The sequence below is a fragment of the Armigeres subalbatus genome, chromosome 2, assembly GCF_024139115.2.
Source record: "Armigeres subalbatus isolate Guangzhou_Male chromosome 2, GZ_Asu_2, whole genome shotgun sequence".
NCBI classification, from domain to species: domain Eukaryota; kingdom Metazoa; phylum Arthropoda; class Insecta; order Diptera; family Culicidae; genus Armigeres; species Armigeres subalbatus.
Genome location: NC_085140.1, coordinates 45,851,133 through 45,871,764, shown reverse-complemented (window position 1 = coordinate 45,871,764; position 20,632 = coordinate 45,851,133). Strand labels below are relative to the sequence as shown.

At 43.2% G+C, this 20,632-nt stretch overlaps 1 protein-coding gene across 6 annotated transcripts in view; it reads right to left on the bottom strand.

Annotated features, from left to right (window-relative positions):
• Positions 1–4,074: 4,074 nt before the first annotated feature.
• Positions 4,075–20,632, bottom strand: part of LOC134218508 (unconventional myosin-Va) — a 69,092-nt gene continuing 52,534 nt past the window's right edge. For 4 of the 6 annotated variants that reach the window (XM_062697604.1, XM_062697607.1, XM_062697606.1 and 1 more), the window contains exons 6-13: positions 20,569–20,589; positions 20,228–20,341; positions 19,624–20,060; positions 18,313–19,553; positions 10,944–12,051; positions 10,509–10,881; positions 5,303–5,566; positions 4,075–5,246 (exon numbers count right to left, since the gene is read on the bottom strand). In XM_062697604.1, the coding sequence (XP_062553588.1) occupies positions 5,004–5,246; positions 5,303–5,566; positions 10,509–10,881; positions 10,944–12,051; positions 18,313–19,553; positions 19,624–20,060; positions 20,228–20,341; positions 20,569–20,589 (3,801 nt within the window). In that variant the 3' untranslated portion in view covers positions 4,075–5,003. The remainder of the gene's footprint in view (positions 5,247–5,302; positions 5,567–10,508; positions 10,882–10,943; positions 12,052–18,312; positions 19,554–19,623; positions 20,061–20,227; positions 20,342–20,568; positions 20,590–20,632) is intronic. The other 2 variants (XM_062697610.1, XM_062697608.1) reach the window with 2 other exon arrangements.

Sequence of the window (20,632 nt, the reverse complement as noted above, 5' to 3'; positions counted from 1 at the left end):
CACTTGCCCCACTGTACCTTAACATTAAAAATAAATTTTTGATAACAATATTTTTTTTAAATTTATGTCAATAAGGCAAAGACAAAGGTGCTGTTTGAACGAGATGGCGCCACAACATTTAAAGTAAAATGAATTTCCTTGTATGGACAAATCATCCGTTCTCATTAACTACCCGACTAGAAGGTCATAACTAAAACTTAACATAATTTTAACATATTGTGATCTTTATAACTTATTTTGACACAATTTTGTTCTTAGTAGTCATTATCTTTCAAATGTTGTAACAGGATTTTAACATAATAAGATTTAAAAAATTGTTAATACCGAATTGCCCAACAGTAGGCAATTGAAATAGATGTAGCAAAATCTCCTGCCATAGATATCACAAACGCTGATGTAATTAGGAAAAGTTGTCTAATTTGTAATGTTCTTAGTTTCATGTTCTTGAAAAATGTTCTTGTTCAGAAAAAAACTAATATTTCTGAATGTTGATCACAATCTGGAGACCTATCACGACCTGTAACTGCACAGTAATCAGTATATTTTGTATCTGATTCTGTTATAAATTTTCTAACAAAATATGTTATTTTTATGATAAAATTGTAACAAAATTTGATATTTTTTGTTTCGAGTAGTGTAAGTTTTGATAGAAATTTAGATATTTTAACAACATCCTGCACCATATTTCTAACAAATTTTGTTATAAAAATTTTGTATAACATAATAACATATGATGATATAATTTTGATATGAGCTTCTAGTCGGGTAACGCATCGCATCAATATGAAAGCTAGGTCAAAAAGCAACAAATAATTTTTAGATTTTTTGTTCCCACGACTTGTTTTACAGTTATAAACAATAAAAGAGATTTAATTGTACCTCCATACTAAATTCTAGCTGTATACTTTCAATTTCTTCAAGACTGTTCTCCACCTCGTGTGTGGGGAAGGAACATTGAAAGCTTACGATATCGAACAGCAGATGTCACTAGTGTATATGCAATATTACATTGATAGAAACACACAGCAACACCACCTGTCGCCTGATAATGAAAATATTGCAATTATACCGTCAGGTGTAGTGGCTGTGGTTAAAATATTTAGGAAGGGCCTCAAGCGGATTTTTTGCTTAAACGCAACTGACGATCTCCTATTGTTATTTAATACAAATTGATATCTAAAAATACTTTCAATGTACATTCCTCAGTTATCATAATGATAGCAGTTTTACATCAAAATATATCGATTATCTGAAAAGTGTTATAGTAAGAGAAATCTGGAAACAAAATATGCTGTTGTTGTTATGAATGCTCACAAGAATAATCTAATCAAATACTCATTTTGATATCAAATTAGGAATCTTATGATATCAAATTTAGTAAACATGTTGATTTTATTGACAGCAAAATTTGTTTCCAGTATGATTCCACAGTGTAAAAATAAACTCTCATTTCTGCTGTGTTAACCGTTAATTCAGCAAATTTTGCAAATGCAAAATGCAAAAACAGCAAATTTTGATTTCAATTCGATTTCAAACTTTGCTCGGGCCAACCTTGGGTCCCGCGCCGATGGTGATGTAGCAGAGCTGTATTTAGGAGAGGGTCGGCCAGAGGGGCCGCCCTGCATGCCAACCAAGGGCATCGCATCGGCATAATTTTACTAAAACTAATTAATTCTAACACTTAGCGTAAAGATAAAATAATAAAACAAAAGCACAGTTGAAAACAATAGGAAATAAAATGATGACACACTACCAGGGTTTGCAGAAATTGCTCTCAAAGGATAACGAACAACGATAAAAGAGAGGCAAAAACTGTTCCGAATCATAACAAACCATGATAACGAAAAAACAGAATCGGATAGGCAGCCCCCACAGAAAAATGGTTTTTATTATTATTATCTTTATTAGTGAGGTTTTCGGCCCTGGGCCGGTTCACCTCGTAATAAAAAAAAAGAAAAATGGTGATTCTCGCTTTGTTTTCGCTCATTTCGTGTTAGTTACTGCACAGCTGTGTAGAATAAATTGAATTGCATCATCAGAATCAGTGCTCCCCGCATTTAGAGTTTTCTAAAGTAAATGTATCATGGGGTGGGGTATTATAGCCCCCCGAATCAGTTCTCTATCATGACAGCTTGCGAAAAAAGTCTCTCGCGGTATGCTACATATCAGATATGTATACAGAGATGATAAGTGAGAGATTTATTCATTCTCTTTAGGATTCAATCCCTGCACACTACATAAAAGCCGAGTTAGACACGGGCGCTCCGATGTGGATAGGATCATTTTGGTGCAGGTCAGTCCTGTGAGGCTTGACCTCCTGCTCTGCTCTCCTACGACTACTGCATTCGGGGCTCCTGCTGGTATTTAGCCGTATTTTGATGTCCTGCTGTGGTCCTAATGATGCGCTGTTCTCCGTTGGTAACGTATGCCTCTGAAGGATTGAAGTTGTGGTGAGGCCCTAATCCATAGACTCCTCGCCAAAAATTTGCCAGCCTAATAGAAGTCCTTTTATTTTTCGACCTTTCAGAACGCCACTTGGGAAATGTAGCGGTATTCAGAATCCGAAAAATTCGGAGGGAGCCTGAAAAAATGCTCGATGACTTTTTGTCGATATCCTTCAATAAATCCTTTATGAAAAAAAAATCGAATGCGAATTGGCGTGTCTAGCTGTTGGTTTGACGAGGTATAGTTGTGGAGGGGGAGTTCGAAGCCCCCCCCCCCAGCCGAATCGGAATTACGATCGCGTTAGGGGGGGAGGTGGCTTATATTTAGGAAATACCCGTTCGCCTTTTGTGAAGGGCCTCATTCCCGATGCTTGAGGTTATGAGGCTATCGGGGTGCTAAACTTCATAAAATAATCGGGCGTTCTTCAAGAAGCAAAAGATGGCAGTCATTGCAGCTTCATCGTCCGCCAGTGCGTCCCGAATACTACCCAGTATTCCATAGAGATTTCGAGGGTAGTCGTATTTGGGATACCGACAGACAAAGTGCTCCACACTATTTTCAGTGTCACATATATCACAACGGGACCGGAAAGGGCCCCCACCAAAATTGTAAGAGACCCTTTTGTGGCCGATCCGGAGCCTTGAGATGACCTGCTGCTCTTTCTGGGTGGCTGGTTCATTCCAGGAGTCGGTGGTTCCTTTAATTTTTCTAAGGAAGTGCCCTCTATTGCTGCTCCATATCGGAGCCCAGTTCTGGCCGACGACGCTCTTCGTCAATTTCTGAACGTCGGCCAGCGGGACGGAGCGGGTGTATAATAAACCTTCGTGTCCGACACTCGCCAGGGCGTCGGCTTCAGTATTTCCCCTGATGCCGCAATGGCCGGGGATCCAGGCAAAGGTGGTACCGGGGATAGTATTCCCTGATAGTATTCCCTGGATCCAGTGGTGCTTGGATGTCTCGCTTTGGAGGGCATAAACAGGGTTAGATGTCGTTGAAAGCTGATTTTCTCAGGAAATCTTAGTTTCTTAAAGTTAGGCAATGTCAGCATTTTACAGATTTTTATCTCGTTGCGTTACAAAGTTACAGCGTTGTTTTGATTGTGCTTGGTCGAAATGGACCCCAATGTACAAGGAAGGTTAAGAAATTAGCATTTATTCGATACTAACAGACCCGACGAACTTCGTTTCGCCTAAAATTGATTTTTTCTCTGATTAGATCTCGAGTTACGAAGAAAGTGGTGTTTCATGTGTATAGGAGCCCCCTTTTTAAAATCGGGGAGGGGTCTCGAACCATCTTAAGAACCTTCTCCGGCTCCAAAAACCTCTGCATACAAATTTTCACGCCGATCGGTTCATTAGTTTCCGAGTCTTTAAGGTTCAGACAGACAGAAATTCATTTTTATGTATATAGAAGAGAAGATAATAATTTAGCGACCTATTAGATTTTCATGCCGAAATGTTTAACTACTTTGAAACATACTCACCAAGTCTTATATCATTTCAGAATCAAAACTAGATTCACCTTCCTATGCCTTTGCACCCATGATCTTATGTGTTTCTTATTGGCATATTTTGAGTCTATTTGGCTTCTTCACGTCGCCTATGAATGCAATGACATAAAAACAAACCATTTGGCGAACCTGCTCTTTAGGTCATCTATTATTTATTAACTGTTGAGCGCATATCTTAACACTCACTTGATGTAAGTACATAAATATACATGATCGATTCATCTATATCACGATAAATGCTGTAACAGGAAGGAATACTTGCTTTAACAGGTGAATCAATTAAATTTAATTATTATTAAATGTAATTTGTCTAATGGATAATATGTACTTTAGTTTCTCGTTACAGTAACTAGATATAGTTATTTTACTATCTTGGTTCGATTTACTACACTGTTAAATGTGTATTTTTTTTATATCCACTACATAAGTGTTTGCGTGTTTCGTATTAGTTTCAAATATAAATACAGTACAATCGCATTGCTCTCACTTTCCTACTTCAGACTTGCTTATTCCCGCTGTAATAAATAACAATTGCATAACTTAAATTTCACGGTTGGCATAATAGAAATAGAAAACAATGAATAACAACCTATGGAACGAATACGCAGGAAATATGTGGAGATTTGGGTTCACACCAGACAACAGTTTGTAAATGCACTTGAATGGTTTCAATAACTTGAAGGCAGAACACGTTGTTTTGTTGATCGAACGAACCGTCATGAAGAAGGCCAATCAGTGTTGCAATTTGTAAATCCACATAAGTAACTCAAGTCTATCATATATGGAAAATATTTCATATTTCAGCGAGCTGTTATCAAACGAATGAACGAACAAGTGTAAATATACCTCTCTGTCTTTTCTGGCTTTTACTCCACAGATAAACTCTTGTTTGAATTACATAACAACGCTTGTATTGAAATATTTGTTCTTGGTCTATTATAGGCCATGTGGGCTATCATATAATTTATCTATTTTTTCTGTAAATGTGTCAATTTTTCTATTTAAAATAGTTGATAACCCACCATAATGACTCGCCCTTGTTTTTACTTTAGATCTTGGTGACCAAGCCTTCCAGGTTCAGTTCTTGGGGAATATCGATCTCTTTGAGGTTAACCTCACTATATTTGTACACCACAACAAGGGGACTGACGATCTCTTCGTCCATCATGTAGGTATCTGTTTCGTTCTGACTTGACCGTTCCTGTGATTCATTCAATTGCTTCGCCAGCTTCTCGATGAAGACTGGCTTAATTTCCTGCTCGCAATCATCCGCGGTGTACGATTTAATGATCTGAAACGTAAACGATTTAGCAATCACATAATGGCAGGGTCCATATAAAAACATACCTTCAATATTTGCGCCGTCGTCAAACACGTGCTAAGCTCCAATAGTGTGGAAACATCTTCCTCGGATTTGCGGGCTTGAAGGATTCGGGAAATTTGGATCAGCGGGTCCAACGGTTTGATCACCTCCCGGTCCATGTACGTCTTCTCGACCCAACCCTCCAAACAGCCGACGTTGTAGCGGATCTTCATACCAGTTTTCCACATGCACAGATCACCTCGCAGCATGAGATTGTTGACGGCCACAGCGCAGATGTAATACATGAGCTATGGAAAGCATAAAAGTATACCATCAATTCTTCTTCTCCTTATTGGCATTACATCCGCACACTAGGACAGAGCCGCCTTGCAGCTTAGTGTTCATTAAGCACTTCCACAGTTATTAACTGCGAGGTTTCTAAGCCAGGTTACTATTTTTGCATTCGTATATCATGAGGCAATTTCCAATCCGAAAATTGCTTAGACCGGCACCGGGAATCGAACCCAGCCACCCTCAGCATGGCCTTGCTTTGTAGCCGCGCGTCTCACCGCACGGTTAAGGAGGACCACTAAACCATCAATTACTTGTCTGAAATAGATAGTTACTTCCAAATTTTATGGGAGACTTATTATAGCCTATTCAGATTATGCCATTTATGATAAAAAATACCATGATACAACGTGATGCCAATATCTATACAATTAATATTCTTTTCCGTATTTAATTATTATAATAATTAATAATTATTATTATTTAATAATTATTATAATAAATGACGTAATCTGAATAGGCTATTAGATAGATCCTTTAGTTATGTGAGATACCGCATACACTTTTTAGGCACTAGATTTGATGACAAAACGAGCCCACTCAACGTGATATTTTAGACCTTTGATTCAAAGCAATTAAAATTATGTATTGATTCAGAGTTATTTAAAAAGGGTGAAAGAGTATTAAGAGTATTTGCATAATGTCATTTGGCATAAGGGCCATTTGACACAACGACCGTTTGTCTTGAACACAAAACATGATTTTAAGGAATACTATTTTTTAGTAACAACTTTCTTGTTGAAACCCCAGAATAACACAACCGGGCTGTATCCTCTTTCAGTGGCCAGGTTACCCACTTTTTCCCACTTCCGGATTCCTAACTGCTATTAGTTTCCTTGTAAGTAAGCCTTGAAACCAAGAAAAATTGTCATTATTCCAACAACCGTTGTTAACAGGATGTTAAGTACGGTAATAAATCAACAATTATTGTTATTCTGTTCCAATTATTTTCATGTGATAAAAGTCGTTTCGCTCTATACAACGGAGATCCAAATAGTAAGTATTTAAAAAAAAAGAACTGCCAGAGAAGAAAAACTTCAAGCCAAAGAACGAAATAGCAAGAAAAGGACGAAATCGGTTCACCAATTGAACTGAACATTTGGTCCTTCTCTGTCAAGGTGAGCTCCCTGTCGGTCCGAAGCGGAGCTGAAACTGAATATTTGGTCCTGCTCTGTCCATGTGAGCGTCATGTCGGTCCGAAGCAAAGCCGAATCTGAACATTTGGACCTTCTCTGTCCAGGTGAGCCTCCTGTCGGTCCGAAGCGAAGCCAAAACTGAACATTTGGTCCTTATCTGTTCATGTGTCCCTGTAGGTCCTAAGCAAAGCCGAAACTGAACATTTGGTCCTTATCTGTTCAGGTGAGCCCCCTGTCGGTCCGAAGCGAAGCCAAAACTGAACATTTGGTCCTTCTCTGTCCATATGAGCGCCCTGTCGGTCCGAAGCGAAGCCGAAACTTATCATTTGGTCTGTGCAGGTGAGCCTTCTGTTGGTCCAAAGCGAAACTGAAACTGAACATTTGGTCCTTATCTGTCCATGTGACTCCCCTGTCGGTCCTAAGCAAAGCCGAAACTGAACATTTGGTCCTTGTCTGTCCAGGTGAGCCTTCTGTTGGTCCAAAGCGAAGCTGAAACTGAACATGTGGTCCTTATCTGTCCATGCGAGTCCCCTGTCGGTCCTAAGCAAAGGCGAAACTGAACATTTGGTCCTTATCTGTTCAGGTGAGCCCCCTGTCGATCCGAAGCGAAGCCGAGACTGAACATTTGGTGCGTTTTTGTCCAGGTGAGCCCCCTGTCGATCCGAAGCAAAGCCGAAACTGAACATTTGGTCCTTCTCTATCCATGTGAGCCCCCTGTCGATCCGAAGCAAAGCCGAAACTGAACATTTGGTCCTTGTCTGTCCATGTGAGCCTCCTGTCGGTCCGAAACAAAGCCGAAACTGAACATTTGGTCCTTCTCTGTCCATGTGAGCCTCCTGTCGGTCCGAAGCGAAGCCGAAACTGAACATTTGGTCCTTCTCTGTCCATGTGAGCCTCCTGTCGGTCCGAAACAAAGCCGAAACTGAACATTTGGTTCTTCTCTGTCCATATGAGCACCCTGTCGGTCCGAAGCGAAGCCGAAACTGAACATTTGGTCCTTGTCTGTCCAGGTGAGCCCCCTGTCGGTCCGAAGCGAAGCCGAAACTGAACATTTGGTCCTTGTCTGTCCATGTGAGCCTCCTGTCGGTCCGAAGCGAAGCCGAATCTGAACATTTGGTCCATCTCTATCCATGTGAGCCCCCTGTCTGTCCTAAGCAAAGCCGAAACTGAACATTTGGTCCTTCTCTGTTCAGGTGAGCCTCCTGTCGATCAGAAGCGAAGCCGAAACTGAACATTTGGTCCTAGTCTGTCCAGGTGAGCCTCCTGTCGATCCGAGGCGAAGCCGAAACTGAATATTTGGTCCTTCCCTGTCCATGTGAGCCCCCTGTCGGTCCGAAGCGAATACGAAACTGAATATTTGGTCCTTCTCTGTCCATGTGAGCACCCTGTCTGTCCGAAGCGAAGCCGAAACTGAACATTTGCTCCTTCTCTGTCCGTATGAGCACCCTGTCGGTCCACAGCGAAGCCGAAACTGAACATTTGATCCTTATCTGTCCATGTGACTCCCCTGTCGGTCCTAAGCAAATCCGAAACTGAACATATGGTCCTTATCTGTTCAGGTGAGACCCTGTCGAACCGAAGCGAAGCCGAAACTGAACATTTGGTGCTTTTTAGTCCAGGTGAGCCCCCTGTCGATGCGAAGCGAAGCCGAAACTGAACATTTGGTCCTTTCCTGTCCATGTGAGCCTCCTGTCGGTCCGAAGCGAAGCCGAAACTTAATATTTGGTCCTTGTCTGTCCAGGTGAGTCCTTTGTCGGTCCTAAGCAAAGCCGAAACTGAACATTTGGTCCTTATCTGTTCAGGTGAGCCCCCTGTCGATCCGAAGCGAAGCCGAGACTGAACATTTGGTGCGTTTTTGTCCAGGTGAGCCCCCTGTCGATCCGAAGCGAAACCGAAACTGAACATTTGATCCTTCCCTGTCCATGTGAGCCCCCTGTCGGTCCGAAGCGAATACGAAACTGAACATTTGGTCCTTCTCTGTCAATGTGAGCACCCTGTCGGTCCGAAGCGAAGCCGAAACTGAACATTTGCTCCTTCTCTGTCCGTATGAGCACCCTGTCGGTCCACAGCGAAGCCGAAACTGAACATTTGATCCTTATCTGTCCATGTGACTCCCCTGTCGGTCCTAAGCAAATCCGAAACTGAACATATGGTCCTTATCTGTTCAGGTGAGACCCTGTCGAACCGAAGCGAAGCCGAAACTGAACATTTGGTGCTTTTTAGTCCAGGTGAGCCCCCTGTCGATGCGAAGCGAAGCCGAAACTGAACATTTGGTCCTTTCCTGTCCATGTGAGCCTCCTGTCGGTCCGAAGCGAAGCCGAAACTTAATATTTGGTCCTTGTCTGTCCAGGTGAGTCCTTTGTCGGTCCTAAGCAAAGCCGAAACTGAACATTTGGTCCTTATCTGTTCAGGGGAGCCCCCTGTCGATCCGAAACGAAGTCGAAACTGAACATTTGGTGCTTTTTTGTCCAGGTGAGCCCCCTGTCGATCCGAAGCGAAGCCGAAACTGAACATTTGGTCCTTCCCTGTCCATGTGAGCCCCCTATCGGTCCGAAGCGAATACGAAACTGAATATTTGGTCCTTCTCTGTCCATGTGAGCACCCTGTCTGTCCGAAGCGAAGCCGAAACTGAACATTTGCTCCTTCTCTGTCCGTATGAGCACCCTGTCGGTCCACAGCGAAGCCGAAACTGAACATTTGATCCTTATCTGTCCATGTGACTCCCCTGTCGGTCCTAAGCAAATCCGAAACTGAACATATGGTCCTTATCTGTTCAGGTGAGCCCCTGTCGATCCGAAGCGAAGCCGAAACTGAACATTTGGTGCTTTTTTGTCCAGGTGAGCCCCCTGTCGATCCGAAGTGAAGCCGAAACTGAACATTTGGTCCTTCCCTGTCCATGTGAGCCCCCTGTCGGTCCGAAGCGAATCCGAGACTGAACATTTGGTCCTTCTCTTCCATGCGAGCCCCCTGTTGGACCGAAGCGAAGCCGAAACTGAACATTTGACCCTTATCTGTCCATGTGACTCCCCTGTCGGACAGGGATTGAACTTATCATTTCATTATCATTTAGTATTCAGCCAATAACTCATTCCAGAAGCGGAATTCCGAAAAGTGTTGTATGGTGGACTTCTAGCGCTGATTCCCCTCTACAACTTTATCTAAGGGTACATTTCTCTATGTCTAATATTCACCGCAGGAAACGCTAGTATCATTTTATATACTAAATGATAATAACACTTATTATCATTTAGTATATTGAGTGTTCCTAGCGTTTCACGCTGTTAATATTAGACATAAAGCAATGCACCCTTAGACAAAGTTGTAGAGGGGAATCAATCATACAACACTTTTCGGAATTCCGCTTCTGGAATGAGTTATTGGCTGAATACTAAATGATAATGAAATGATAAGTTCAATCCCTGCTGTCGGACCTAAGCAAATCCGAAACTGAACATTTGGTCCTTATCTGTTCAGGTGAGTCCCCTGCCGATCCGAATCGAAACCGGAACAGAACATTTGGTCCTTCTCTGTTAAGGTGAGCCCCCTGCCGATCAGAATCGCAGCCGAAAATGAACATCATCAGCACTGGTGCCACCCGCGATTGGAGCTTTTTTTTATAATGGATTACAAATATCCTCCAAATCAGTTCATTATTGTCACAGCTTGCAAAAAAAGTCTCTCACGGAAGTATTATAGTGTGAGATTCATTTTTCTCTAGATTCAATCCCAGTCCAGAAACATTCGCAAGCAAATCTGTTCTTACCTGTTTGCAAATCTGCTCGATGTACTGACTCTCCATGCCGAAACTGATCAAATGTTTGTAGAAAATGTCCAACTGCTGTACCAAAGACTTCGGTTCCCGACTCTGCTCCGGCGACGTATCCAGCGACATCGTCCGACCTCGATTCTTGCCCCGGGCCGTTTCATCGTGGTCCAGGATGGCAGGTACGATAAACTTCTTGATCGATTCCTGTACCTGTCGCAGCAGAACGCCATGCATCAGGATGATCAACTCGTAGATCACTTGCCGGTACTCGGACAGGTCGAAGTTCTTCAGCTGCTGCTGATTCTGCTCCTCGGTGTTGTACTTCATGTAATCCGCATAGCCACCGAATTGTTTCAGCAGATGGTGAAGGCTATTAATGGGAGATCACACTTTACTTCTATAATTCCGGAAGAAATTATGAACAATACTTACGTGAGGGTATTGACTAGCCACATGACTCGAACTTCGACAACGTTGGGCAGCTTGTACAACCGTTTGATTGTCTGCAAAAACCTCGTCAGTAGAGATCGCACGTGATCATCCGTATTAACCGAATCGGTGTATCTTATGCACATGAACACCACATAGGCCGGCAAACTTGGCATCAACGTCACAGCAGTTCTTGGTTTTAAGTCCGTCACTAATCGTTGAATGATCTTGTTCTCATCCTCGTGCCGATATTTCAGTATGGCTTGATACGACTGTGTTTTCTTCTTTACAATAACCATCGACTGGAACTCTTCGTTCATTAAGATAGAATCGTTCAGTCCATTATCTCGTAACCGATTCGATAGAATGGTGATCTTCTTCGAAAGTTCATGGTTCCTTGCCAGCAATTCGTTCATCTGTTCCTGCAATTCCACGTAAGCAGCTGTAGATTTTCTCAGCTCATGCCTCAAGTACTGATCACTTTTCCGTAATGTTTCCAGATTATCGTCATTCACGTTATCGAGTCCGTCTTGCATGATCGTCTGCAATTCTTGAACCTCCTTTCGGAGTGCTTCAATTACCTTACTGTTCTCGATCAGGGTTTCATTGCTTGCATCCATCATCGCACGTAGTTCCGATTCCAGCTGCCTGTTTACCAGCTTCTGCGCTTGGAATGCTTCCATAAGCTCGGTATCATCGTGAATCCGTAAGCTCGAGTCGCCATTCGGATTGACTTGCGACTGTCCCAGTGTCCTCAACGAATGGCTCTGCTGTGCCAGGACGGCCTTCAGCGAAATACACTCGTCTCGTCGCCGTTGCAGCTCCTGCTGCAGGGCGATATGTTGTGCCTCTAGTTCACGGTCTTCGACACCGCGTTTGATGCTGTTTCTCAGCAGGTTGTAGTCTTGGCGTAGTTTTTCAATTTCCACCTCCAGTTCCGAGGCGCGGATTGAGTCCTCCGTGCTGAAGGACGCACTCTTGCGGAATCGAGCAATCTCTTTGCGAAGTTGATCGCTTTTGGATTTCTCTTCCTCGAAGAGCTTACGCATCTTTAGGATTATGGCTGTTTGATCTTTTTCCGGTGATTCCGTTGTGTTGGGTGTAGAATGATCTGTGTGAAAATGAGTAAGAAATTGTATTCAAAATATTGGCATCAGAATTAAAGTTTTGTACATCAAACAAATGTTAGTTATTCACTCTTCCAGGAAGTTCCAGTAATACCACGGGTGAGTTAAAAGTGAAGTTAGCTGCTTTTACGTTTTTATATTTATTCGACATAGAGATCCCAGCAGATAGAAGATAGCAACCGCAGTTTCTTATGCTTTGGAAAGAAGTTTAAAATTGTCTCAGTCCCAGGATGTATATGAGAAACAGCTAAGCATTTTCCGGGAAGCCACACAAAAACGAACTTCTTTAACGTGTAGAAGGACACCAACATTAATTCGAAATAATCAATTTTGCATGTACTATACTGCCGTCATACACATATTTGTCCCATGTTTGCTGGGATTCCCTATATACATGGGACAATTATGCGTAGAACGGCAGTATAGGATAATCCAAGGATACGAATATTTGGGGTTCTTGTAAACACCATTTTCCTCAAATCTCTCGCATGGTGCTGGGTGATTTGGCCGAATGATTAGCTAAAAGACGTTCGATAAGAAGAAGGATTGAGATTATTGTCAAATAGGAACATTTGGAATCCTATTCAAATAATCCAAAATTGAAGAGGACTCTCCTAAAGAATTAAAAATAGGAACATTTGGAATCCTATTCAATGAATTTAGGATTGAAGATGACCATGAGGACTCATGAAAAGAAATGGAAATAAGGATCATTTGGATTCCTAAGCAATGCATAACAAATCATAGAGGAAGATGAGGACTCTTGGAACAAAAGAAGCGAAAAGACTACTAAAATGATATGCAGGATTGTTATTGCATTTGGATTTAATAGGGAATGAATATGGATTAAATTAGAGCTGGTTTTGAACTGTAGTTATATTGGTTTGAGATTGGATTAGAATTTCATTTAGAACGAATTTTAGAATAGGTTTTGGATTGGACTAGATTTGAATTGGATTAGAATCGGATTGAATTTTGATATGAATTGGATGTGGATAAGTTTGGTTTTGAATTATATTCGATTTGGGCAAGTTCGCATTTGGATAAGATTTAGGTTTCTATTACATTGGATTTGGATTAGATTAGATTCTGATTAGATCGGATTTTAATTAGATTCGATTTGAATAATATTGGATTTGGATTAGATTGGATTTGGATTAGATTGGATTTGAATTAGATTGGATTTGAATTAGATTGGATTCGAATTAGATTGGATTTGGATTAGATTACATTTGGATTAGATTGGATTTGGTTTAGATTGGATTTGAATTAAATTGGGTTTTGCATAAATTGGATTTGGATAAGATTGGATTTGAAGACCTCCGGAAGTTCCCCCGGAAGTTTCTCCAGGAGTTCCTCCGGAAGTTTCTCCAGGAATTCCTCCGTAAAATCCTTTAGAAATTCCTCCGAAAGTTCCTTCAGGAATTCCTCCAGAAGATCCTCCAGGATTTTCTCCTGAAGTTCCTTCAGGAATTCCTTCAAGAATTGCTCCGGAAGTTGCTCCAGGAATTCCTTTAAGAATTCTTCTGGAAGTTGCTCCAGGAATTCCTTTAAGAATTCCTCCGGAGGTTCCTCCAGGAATGCCATCGGAGGATCCTTCAGGAATTCCTTCGGACGTTCTTCCAGGAATTCCTAGGGAGGTTTCTCCAGGAATTCCTCCGGAGGTTCCACCGGGAATTCCTTAAGAAATGTCTTCGGATGTTCATCCGGGAATTCCTCCGGAAGTTCTTCCAGGAATTCCTCCGGAAGTTCCCCCAGGGATTCCTCCAGAAGTTCCTGGAGAAACCTCCGGAGGAATTCCTGGTGGAGCTCCCGGGGGAATCCCTGGAAGAACTTTCACAGGAATCCCTGGAAGAACTTCCGAAGGAATTCCTGGAAGAACTTCCGGAGGAATTCCTGGATGAACCTCTGGAGGAACTCCTCTAGAAACTTCTGTAGGAATTCCTCTAGGAACTTCTGGAGGACTTCCTCTAGGAACTTCTGGAGGAATTCCTGAAGAAACTTCCGGAAGAATTCCTGAAGGAACTTTCTGAGGAATCTATGAAGGAACTTCCTGAGGAATCTATGAAGGAACTTCCTGAGGAATTTCTGAAGGAACTTACTGAGGAATTTCTGAAAGAACTTCTGGAGGAATTCCTGGAGGAACTTCCGGAGGAATTCCTGGAGGAGCTTCCGGAGGAATTCCTGGTGGAACTTCCGGAGGAATTCCTGGTGGAACTTCCGGAGGAATTCCTGGAGGAATTCCTGAAGGAACTTCCGGAGGAATTCCTGGAGGAATTCCTGGAGGAGCTTCCGGAGGAATTCTTTGAAGAATTCCTGTAGGAGCTTCCGGAGGAACTTCCGGAGTAATTCTTGGAGGAACTTCCGGAGGAATTCTTGGAGGAACTTCCGGAGGAATTCTTGGAGGAACTTCTGGAGGAATTCCTGGAGGAACTTCCGGAGGAATTCCTGGAGGAACTTCCGGAGGAATTCCTGGAGGAACTTCCGGAGGAATTCCTGGAGGAACTTCGCAGGGAATTCCTGGAGGAACTTCCGGAGGAATTCCTGGAGGAACTTCCGGAGGAATTCCTGGAGGAACTTCCGGAGGAATTCCTGGAGGAACTTCCGGAGGAATTCCTGGAGGAACTTCCGGAGGAATTCCTGGAGGAACTTCCGGAGGAATTCCTGGAGGAACTTCCGGAGGAATTCCTGGAGGAACTTCCGGAGGAATTCCTGGAGGAACTTCCGGAGGAATTCCTGGAGGAACTTCCGGAGGAATTCCTGGAGGAACTCCTGGAGGAACTTCCGGAGGAACTCCTGGAGGAACTTCCGGAGGAATTCCTGGAGGAACTTCCGGAGGAATTCCTGGAGGAACTTCCAGAGGAATTCCTGGAGGAACTTCCGGAGGAATTCCTGGAGGAACTTCCGGAGGAATTCCTGGAGGAACTTCTGGAGGAACTTCCGGAGGAATTCCTGGAGGAACTTCCGGAGGAATTCCTGGAAGAATTCCTGGAGGAACTTCCGGAGGAATTCCTGGAGGAACTTCCGGAGGAATTCCTGGAGGAACTTCCGGAGGAATTCCTGGAGGAACTTCCGGAGGAATTCCTGGAGGAACTTCCGGAGGAATTCCTGGAGGAACTTCCGGAGGAATTCCTGGAGGAACTTCCGGAGGAATTCCTGGAGGAACTTCCGGAGTAATTCCTGGAGGAACTTCCGGTGGAATTCCTGGAGGAACTTCCGGTGGAATTCCTGGAGGAACTTCCGGAGGAATTCCTGGAGGAACTTCCGGAGGAATTCCTGGAGGAACTTCCGGAGGAATTCCTGGAGGAACTTCCGGAGGAATTCCTGGAGGAACTTCCGGAGGAATTCCTGGAGGAACTTCCGGAGGAATTCCTGGAGGAACTTCCGGAGGAATTCCTGGAGGAACTTCCGGAGGAATTCCTGGAGGAACTCCCGGAGGAATTCCTGGAGGAACTTCCGGAGGAATTCCTGGAGGAACTTCCGGAGGAATTCCGGGAGGAACTTCGGAGGAAGACCTGGAGGAACTCCGGAGGAATAACTGGAGGAACGTCGGAGGAATTCCTGGAGGAACTTCCGGAGGAATTCCTGGAGGAACTTCCGGAAGAATTCCTGGAGGAACTTCCGGAGGAATTCCTGGAGGAACTTCCGGAGGAATTCCTGGAGGAACTTCCGGAGGAATTCCTGGAGGAACTTCCGGAGGAATTCCTGGAGGAACTTCCGGAGGAATTCCTGGAGGAACTTCCGGAGGAATTCCTGGAGGAACTTCCGGAGGAATTCCTGGAGGAATTCCTGAAGGAACTTCCGGAGGAATTCCTGGAGGAACTTCCGGAGGAACTTCCGGAGGAATTCCTGGAGGAACTTCCGGAGGAATTCCTGGAGGAACTTCCGGAGGAATTCCTGGAGGAACTTCCGGAGGAATTCCTGGAGGAACTTTCGCAGGAATTCCTGGAGGAACTTCCGGAGGAATTCCTGGAGGAGCTTCCGGAGGAATTCCTGGAGGAACTTCCGGAGGAACTCCTGGAAAAACTTCCGGAGGAATTCCTGGATGAACTTCCGGAGGAATTCCTGGAGGAACTTCCGGAGGAATTCCTGGAGGAACTTCCGGGGGAATTCCTGGAGGAACTCCCGGAAGAATTCCTGGAGGAACTTCCAGAGGAATTCCTGGAGGAACTTCCGGAGGAATCCCTGGAGGAACTTCCGGAGGAATTCCTGGAGCTGATCCAGGAATTCCTCAGGAAGTTCCCCCAGGAATTCCTCCGGAAACTCCTCCGGAAGTTCCTACAAGCATTTACCCGTAAGTTCCTAAACGAATTCATCCATAAGTTCTCCCAGAAATTCATCCGGAAGTTTCTAGAGGAATTCCTCCGGAAGGTTCTCCAGGAATATCCCCGGAAGTTCCTCCGGGAATTCCTCCGGAAGTTCCTCCGGGAATTCCTCCGGAAGTTCCTCCGGAAGTTCCTTCAGGAACTTCTCCGGAAGTTTATTCAGGAATTCCTCCGAATGTTTCTTCAGAAATTCGGAACTTCCGGAGGAATTCCTGGAAGAACATCCAGAGGAATTGCCATTGGAATCTCTGGAGGAATTCCTGGAAGAACTTCCGAAGGAATTCCTGGAGGAACCTCCGAATTTGGAGTTCGATTAGATTGCATTTAGATTAGATTCGATTTGGAAAGATTGAATTTTGATTAAATTGGATTTTGATCAAAATGGATTTGGATTAGATTGGATTTGAATTAAATTGAATTTGGATAAAATTGGATTTGAATTAGATTTAATTCAGCTCAGATTTATATGGGGCTGGGTCGGCCACACTCTACGTAAAGGCGGAAACGAAATCTGTAAACAAGCATTAGACTGGAACCCAGCGGGACATCGCAGCAGAGGCAGACCCAGAGGCTCATGGCGGCGAAGCCTCAATAAAGAAATAAAAGAAGTCGACCGAAATCTAACCTGGCAACAGGTTAAAGCGATAGCCGGGCAACGCTCAGGATGGAGATCTTTCAAGTCGGCCCTTTGCACCACCGGAGGTGTACAGGATCCATAACTAACTAACTAACTCAGATTTATATCAGATTGGATTTAGATTATATTCGAATTGGATTAGATTGTATTTAAGTTAGAATGGATTTCGATTGGATTGGTTCTGGATTAGATTGGATTTGGATAAAATTGGTTTGGATAAAATGGGCTTATATTAGATAAGATTTGTATTATATTGGATTTAAAAAAGATTGGATTTGGATTAGATTGAATTTTGATTAAATTGGATTTATATTAGATTCGATTAGGATTAGATTGAATTTGATCTAGATTGGTTTTAGATTAAAATGGATTTGGATTAGTTTGAATTTTAATTAAATTGGATTTGTATGAGTTATTGGATTTAGAATATATTGGATTTGAATTAGATTGGATTTTGATTGGTTTTGGATTAGATTGGATTTTGTTTGGATTACATTGGAATGGATTCATCGACAGGCTGATAAAATACGGCAGATTACAGTGGGATGGACATGTAGTGCGTGTGCCAGAAGAGAGACCAGCAAAAGTATTGTTGGCAGAGAACCTAGAAGATGACTTCGGCTCCGGGGTAGACCCCGCACTAGGAAGACTGGCGACCCAAGAACGGGCCACCTGGCATATAACATTACATTCGGTTTTGCTACGAACAACTCGGAGTGTACGACCGTCATAGATATAGGTAGGTAGCTTAAGAGAGACAGAATGATAAGGAAGTTTTGGTTCTGCTAAGTAGAACTTGGACTTATTCTGGTACACAACTTACAGGCAGTCTGTTTTTATCGGTTGGTGATTTAAATTACCTGCCGAATGGCGGATAAGCTTCATGACAGCGTCATTTCAACACGTTTTGGAGCGAAATTATGTATCAGCAAATGAGCGAAATGATCCGATTCTGCCTGAAAACCCCAAGGCGATGCTCTCGCTGCAGAATCGTAGGCGAGTTGGCTCGCGCATGAGGCCTTGATGTAGAGTTGAGTGTGATTCTACCAACACTGCTTTTGTCTTTGTTATGCCTTGATAAGTCACATGGAAGCTTCCAATTAGTCTTCGGAATACTCTATTGAACGCTGTATTGAAAATAGTAGTTTACATACAAAGTTAGTAATACAAACCCCAAAAGAATTAGTTGTTGATGTTCCACACAATGTACTTCAATTAGTAACGATTAGTCAAAGAAGCATTCTCAAAATGAATACAAAATTGAACAACGAATGCACTCCTACCTTGCAGCAGACTGAACGACTCCAATGGAGTCTTATTTAACAACCGCTCGAAGTCTAGCGAATTATCTTTTGGAAGCGTTCGTAGAGGCACCTCACTTATACTACTTTGACTAGAAACATTACCCATTGATACGGGCGGACTACCAATGGATACAGGACCGTTGCTAACTGGGGCAACTACCGAAGGTAACCTTCCTAATATGGGAGAAAGCACGACACTGGGACCACTCGTACTAACATTGCTGTTATTTCGTTTCAAATTGTTATTAATTTCACCTTCGCATGATTGTGGCGATCGTCGAATCTCCAGCGTATTTTTACCCGAATTGTAACCATAGTCTTCTTCGTTGGTACTGGAGGCGTTGCTCACCGACCGGGAGTGGGTTTTCAGCTCGTGCGAATTGCTGATGATGTGCTGTAACCGACGTACTTCGTTCCGCAAATTACTGTTCTCGTTTTCTAGCTGATGCTTATCTACGACCATCCGTTGATAAGCCACATGAATCTCTTTGGAGTCAGCTTGCGAAAGCAGTCGATCTCGTTCCAGTTTCGTGACGTCGTTGATCTCATTGACCTGCTCACGCATTTTAGTGAGGTCTTGTTCCATAGCCGCCCGTTCTTTTATTCGGTCTTCCTCTTCCTTCTGTTTCTCTTCCAGCAAGATCATCTTCTCATCGCGTTCGTTCTCCAACTGTTTGATCACCACAAGTAGCTTTTCGTCCTTTTGTTCCAACTGTAGTTTCAACGCCTTCAGGTCGTTTTCTTGTCGCTTCATAGCAACCATTTTCTGACGCATTTCCGGTATGTCGGCATTCTGCTTCTTCAAAGCGGAATTCTCCTTCGAAATCTGATCGTAACGTTGTTGAAGTTCGATAATCTTATTTTCCAGACCTTTGTACATTTTTTGAATGTGGGATATAGTACGGGCTTCTGCCTTCATGCGTTTGAACATACGACGAGCCAAGAATCGGCGTATCGTTGCTTGGCACTTGATTATACCAGCCAGCCGCTGTTTGGTTCGTTGGCGTGCCAAATATCCTCGGCAGAATCGCTGAATCTGAGTAGCCTTGTAGTTGTCCAGCAACAGCTTGAACTTCCGCCGTGCTAGCATTCCACGAATATAGGTCTGCAGTCCACGTACCGTTCTACGGATTCGTTGATACTTAGTGCGCTGCAACCAGCCGCGAACATAGCGTTGGATAGTGATAGCCGCTCGATTCTTTCGAAGATCATCCGCCCTCCTGAAAAAGACAATAAACAAATTTATAAATGTTGTAATCCCAAAACATATTCAGAGAAAAAAACACTCACTTTCTAGCCAACATGCCTCTGGCGTGTCGCTGCAACCCCAGTGCAGTGCGCTTCAGTCGGAGATATTTGTTCCGACAAATAAATCTTCTTATCAGCGACTGTACCTTGATGATGTGCTTCTTGCGCAGATCGCTACGCAACTGTTCCAGATAAGCGACCTGACCGGCACGGAAGAAGATTTGCGTGTTGCCTAGTCGATATTTGTCCGTGTCGGTCAGCCAGTTGCGTACAATGTTGCCACACGTGGCCTTAACGTTCCAGTCTACGATTTGGACGCGTTTGCAGAGCAACCGATAGCGGTCGTAGAAATCCTCGTACGTCCACCGGGATGGGAAACCGGCCGCCGAAATGCGAACTGTTTCGAGAACCCCGCACGCCCTCAGCTGTTGCACGATTTTTGGAGCTTCCCATCGAAAAGCGGCCTTATCATCGTTTGGCTGTCAAAAATGTATGAGATTAAAAAATAAGTCTTCATTTAACTAAGACAGAGTATTGTCAATCTAGATATGGCTAGTTAAACTTTTGATTCGATCAAGGTTCTAAGATTTGACAAACTGTTCATTTATTTCGGTTTGTAGTAGATACTGTGAAGCTTCAAACTCACCTTAATACATCGGACGTAATGTGGCGTCGTGTTGTGAAGTGTTGTAATAAGTAGCGTCAAACTCTCCCGGAATTGCGAACCGACTGTTTTCCTCTGTTGCTTCTGGGTCATTGGCTTTGGAGTAAAAATACGAGGAAATCATAATCCTATTAGTATAGAATGGCGGCCATAATGGAAGCAATAATTATCAACCAATAACCAGTGACTAACATTTGCGGTCTCCGACCGGAGCAACATATAATAACGAACAAATGCACTCATGTCAGAAAAAGGAAGAAAGCGATATAATTCATGTCTGTCAGTTTATTCGGTATTGGTATCCAATCAATTATTGTACTAACCTTTCGTTTCTTATCAACTACCTAAAACCGGCACGATCACAGAATAAAAAAGACAAAATCACAT